The sequence below is a fragment of the Nicotiana sylvestris genome, chromosome 2 (genome assembly GCF_000393655.2).
Source record: "Nicotiana sylvestris chromosome 2, ASM39365v2, whole genome shotgun sequence".
NCBI lineage: Eukaryota > Viridiplantae > Streptophyta > Magnoliopsida > Solanales > Solanaceae > Nicotiana > Nicotiana sylvestris.
Genome location: NC_091058.1, coordinates 129,186,758 through 129,191,386, shown reverse-complemented (window position 1 = coordinate 129,191,386; position 4,629 = coordinate 129,186,758). Strand labels below are relative to the sequence as shown.

Sequence of the window (4,629 nt, the reverse complement as noted above, 5' to 3'; positions counted from 1 at the left end):
CAAACATCCTTTCACGATCGAAATTGATGATTTTGATCCATTGTCGCCATTGGCTAAAGAGTTTTGCGCGTTTGTTGATTATGGGATGGATACGAGGCGAAGGTATCTTCACTTTCTTTAATCTTTCATGTTCTGATTTTGTACTTGTCAATGAATGTAGTTCTGATTACTTTTTATTTTTTGTGATTTGAAGTGCCAAAAATATATATCCCGATGAAGTAAATAAGCTTGCAGAAGCTTTTACTTTTGGCTCGTGTCATGTGACCACGAAGGATTGGTTTCACTCACTTGCATATTGTGGTCGACCTTTGATTGACACGGTATTTAATCAATTTCTGTTCTAATGCCTTTTTTTATTTGTTGCATATCTTTATTGGTTAAGACCCACATAGTGTACACATAGCTTTGTATAATCACAGTATAATATTGTATAAGATTGTATAACCTTGTATAAATATGTATATATCTATATAATAGTGTATAAATTTCTATATTTAAAAAATCTGGTAATGATAGTTGTTCTGTTTTATTTCTTGTCTCAGCACTTGGATGTCCTCTTTTATTATTTGAGAAAGAGGGGAAAATATGGGCCGAGTGTTGCCATGCGGTTTACTACAACAGACTTTGCCTTTGGTAATAAAATCAACTCCATGTATAAAGATTTCAAAGTAAATGAAGATCCTTCAGTGATTCCTGAAGGGCATGAGATAGAAGAGTACATTAGAGGATATTATTGTGATGCAAATGTACCGTGGCACAATGTTGACCACGTCTTATTCCCTATCTATGTGAAGCGCGGAAGAGCAAAATTGGGCCATTGGGTTTTGGGGTTGTGTACGTTCATAGATAGGTGCATCCACATCTATGACTCTAACCGTGGAGCTATTAATGATAGACTTGCTTTGGATGTTGCATTACCTTATGCAATTCTGATACCTTACTTCTTGAAGAGTTCTGATTTTTATGTCGAGAACAAGGGCATTGATTGGAACAATGGTGCATATACCGATAAATCTCATTCTGATGCTTTGCAGATTAATCTGGTTAATAATGTGCCCCACCAGATCAAATGGTAGGTTAATCTCAATTGTTTTACTATTTTACTATTAGTGTACCTATTTGAATCTGATTTGTTTCTTTTTAATTACAGTGATTGTGGTGCTTTTGTTGTTGGCTTTGCTAAGTATTTCATCCTTGGTAAGGAAATTCGAAAAGATAATTTTGACATTGAGACACTTTGCACCAGGTGGGGATCTCTGTTGTGGGATTATGGAAGGAAAAAACAGCAGTCCGGTGCAATTAGTGGTGATGAAATCACAGGGAGACTTTTCAGGAAAAAGAAGAGGGGACGACCGAGAAAGTAGTTCTGTTTTTTCCATTTTACGGTAGTTTTTCTATGTATCAGGAGTTGTTGCATAGTTTTGTCTAAGTACCATTCTGCTACTTGTGAGATAACCTTAAAGGATATTATAGATGTTTTATTTTTGGGTAATTTGTGATAGTCATTACACGTTGTGGTTGTGAATGAATTACATTTTAATGAATATTTTCATAAGAGAATGTGCCTTGGCCTAAAGCAACCTCAAAAGCTAGCTATAATTATTCAAGATCATATAAGGAAACCAAATTCCCATTTTCCAGTTACCAGCGATGGACAATTCAACATATGGCATGACAGACTTACAAATACACACGCACTTGATGAGGAATAGCAAAAATTATCTGCACCTATGGAATAATTTCAGGAAATTTTGAAATTTTTTGGCTTTAAATAATGGACAAATCTAATGTTTCCAGTTCAAAAGCTTAACGAATAGTGAATCTGCCCCTTCACCCTTCAATACTTAATTGCTTGTGAAACTTAACTACTCAACATTTATAACTCTATTGTTTGTGAAACTTAACTACTCAACATGACAACAATTGTAATAGGAAGTGTTATGTTTCCAACTATTTATTTTGGTCGATTTCTACATGTTTTTCTATTGTGACCACCTTGTCTACACACAGAACATGAAAACGCCTTCTTAGACTCTTTTTCTAAAGCAGGTCTGAGTCTTTCCTTTCTTGGCCTTACTGCATTCCTTCTCCATTTAGGTGGTAGGACCACATCTTTCATCACCTCTATTGGGATTACCCATAAACTCTCATCTGGCATCGGATTCACTGGAAATTCATAAGTTCTAAGGAGTTTATCCTTCTTGTAGTAAAAAGAGCAATACTGTCCAGGTTTCAGCTGCTGGTTCTTCAAAACCGCCCAAGCATGCAGACATGGAAGTTCATCCATTTGAAATTTTCCGCAACTGCATGTTCCCTCTTCAAGGCACACTATGTTTCGTCTTACCCCTTCAAACACAGTATATAAATGCTCTGTAGCAGGGCTCACCTGCAAAAGTTTTTTTAAAAAAAAAAAGTTAAAAAACATTATACATTAATATACAAAGTTATACATACTTATACAAGCAGTAAAATGCAAGTCAGCAGTGTCAAGCATCATTATATTTGATTGATTTTACCGTCATTTGCTCCGATGCAATTAGATTTTCCCGAAGGAGTTTGTCATACTTTTCACCAAGCTCTGTAGATGTCTCCATTGCACTTTTTCTGTTTTTGTTGTTCCACTGTTGTAGCAAATTTGTCATGTACTCCGGCAATCGCATTACTGGTAACTCTCTAGCATCCTTGACTGCATTAATTGACTCTGCAATATTGGAAGTCATTACCATCGACCTTTTCACTTTGGAATATGCCCTAGACCACCTTTCGTAGCCAACTTCGAACAAGTAAGGTTGCACCCTCGGATCAATTTTGCACATCTCTGTCATATGGTACTCAAACTTCTCTATCGTGTAAGCTCTAGCCAAAGCAAAGAAGATATCCTTCAATTGTTTGTGATGTTTCTTGAATGTGCGCTTTACATTCTGCCACAAGTGAAAGTAAATACAATGTGGTACTTCTGGGTACACAGTTTTTGTGGCATTGAAGATGCTTTCATTTCTATCTGAAACTATACACATCCCTTCCCTAACTCCAAAAGTACCCTTTATCTGGACAAAGAACCATTCCCAAGATTTGTTATTCTCTGAATCTACAATTGCATATGCAAGTGGAAGGATTTTTCCTGTTTATATAAAATAGATATTAGGATTCAGACAATTATACAAATCTTATACACAATTATACAACTTTATACCAACTGCAAATTTTATAAAAACAACAGTTGTGAAATCCTATACACTTTTATACATGAAACTACAATATTATACAAACTGCAAAAACAAGGTAGATGCAGTCAACTCACCAGCTCCATCATGTGTGCAAGAAGTCAAGATGGTACCCTTATATGCTGCTTTAAGGAAACTTTCGTCAACAACCATTATCGGTCTGCAATGCTCCCAGCCCTTGATAGATGCATTTAGCGAAACATATGCATAAAGAAAGCATCCATCTTCTGATTTGTGCAACTTTGTAACCGTTCCTGGATTTGTTTGCTCCAACATATAAAAATACTTTGGCAATTCCTTATATGAATCACTCGGACTCCCTCTTATCATTGTCATTACTATCTCTTTAGCTCTCCATGCTTTCATGTAGCTCACTTCAATCCCGTGTTGCTTTTGTATGTCCTCTATTATATCATTTGCGGTGTAAACTTTTTTTGGATTAACATACTTATCCTTGACTATACTAGCAATTACACCTGAAGTAGCTTGACGTTGTGTTAAGTATCTTTCACCATAGCCGCATGTGTGATTATTATTGTAACTTCTCACTTTGAATATGTTTGCCTTGAAAACGGCAGAAGATTTGAAATTCCAAGCACAACTATCATCCACACACATAAGGTGATACCTAGGATTAAAGATCATTCAACTTCTAATACACTTGTATACAAAAACATAACTACATATATACTAATTTTAATACCTATATACGAATATATACTAATTTATACATATTTATACATATATATATATATATATATATATATATATAACATAATATACAATTAATGACATACTTTGTTGCACTAGATCTCTTCACCTTGAATTGGAACCTCTCGCGTACAGCCAAGTCCTTCATCACATTCATAACTGTCTCTTTATCTTTATAAACTTGATCCTTCTCAACAAATTCGTTCAACATATTATCTATTATACCTGTGTTTTCACTAAGTTTCGTGTTTTCAATCAATTCGATATCAGGCATAATCTCAGTGCTATCAATTGTGGATACATCTATAGAATTGAAACTTGTAACAACCAAACAACTTGAACTTGTAGCAACCAAACAACTGGAACTTGTAGCAACCAAACGATTATCATAAATCTCTTTCACTGTCACAAACATGGGATATTTAGTGAAATTCAAGCTTTTCTTCTTTAATTCGATATACACTTTTACACTTGTATCATTGTATATCAGAATCGGTTGCAAACCTTCATTTGGGAGAAAGTTAATCTCTATTGTGTTTAACTTACTATTGATCCTAATCTGTTCTGAAATAGCTGCAACTAAATTGTTGTAGCTGAATGTCGACTCTATTATTACACAATCGCTGACGAAATTGATAAACTTGTTTTCTTCCCATTCACCACTATGAAGAACGTAAACTGGAAAAAACTCCAT

At 34.9% G+C, this 4,629-nt stretch overlaps 1 protein-coding gene across 1 annotated transcript; it reads right to left on the bottom strand.

Moving 5' to 3' along the window:
- Positions 1-1,954: 1,954 nt before the first annotated feature.
- On the bottom strand, positions 1,955-4,629 carry LOC104235764 (uncharacterized). The gene is made up of 4 exons (XM_070166530.1): positions 4,022-4,629; positions 3,302-3,852; positions 2,517-3,121; positions 1,955-2,386 (listed from the first exon to the last, which is right to left on the bottom strand). The coding sequence occupies exons 1-4, from the start codon at positions 4,627-4,629 to the stop codon at positions 1,955-1,957; spliced, it is 2,196 nt and encodes a 731-aa protein (XP_070022631.1).

Coding starts and splice junctions, on each gene's coding strand:
- LOC104235764 (XM_070166530.1), bottom strand. CDS start 4,629: ATGGAGTTTTTTCCAGTTTACGTTCTTCATAGTGGTGAATGGGAAGAA. Junction 3,853..4,021: donor AAGAGATCTAGTGCAACAAA/GTATGTCATTAA, acceptor CTTTAATCCTAG/GTATCACCTTATGTGTGTGG. Junction 2,387..2,516: donor TTGCATCGGAGCAAATGACG/GTAAAATCAATC, acceptor AAACTTTTGCAG/GTGAGCCCTGCTACAGAGCA.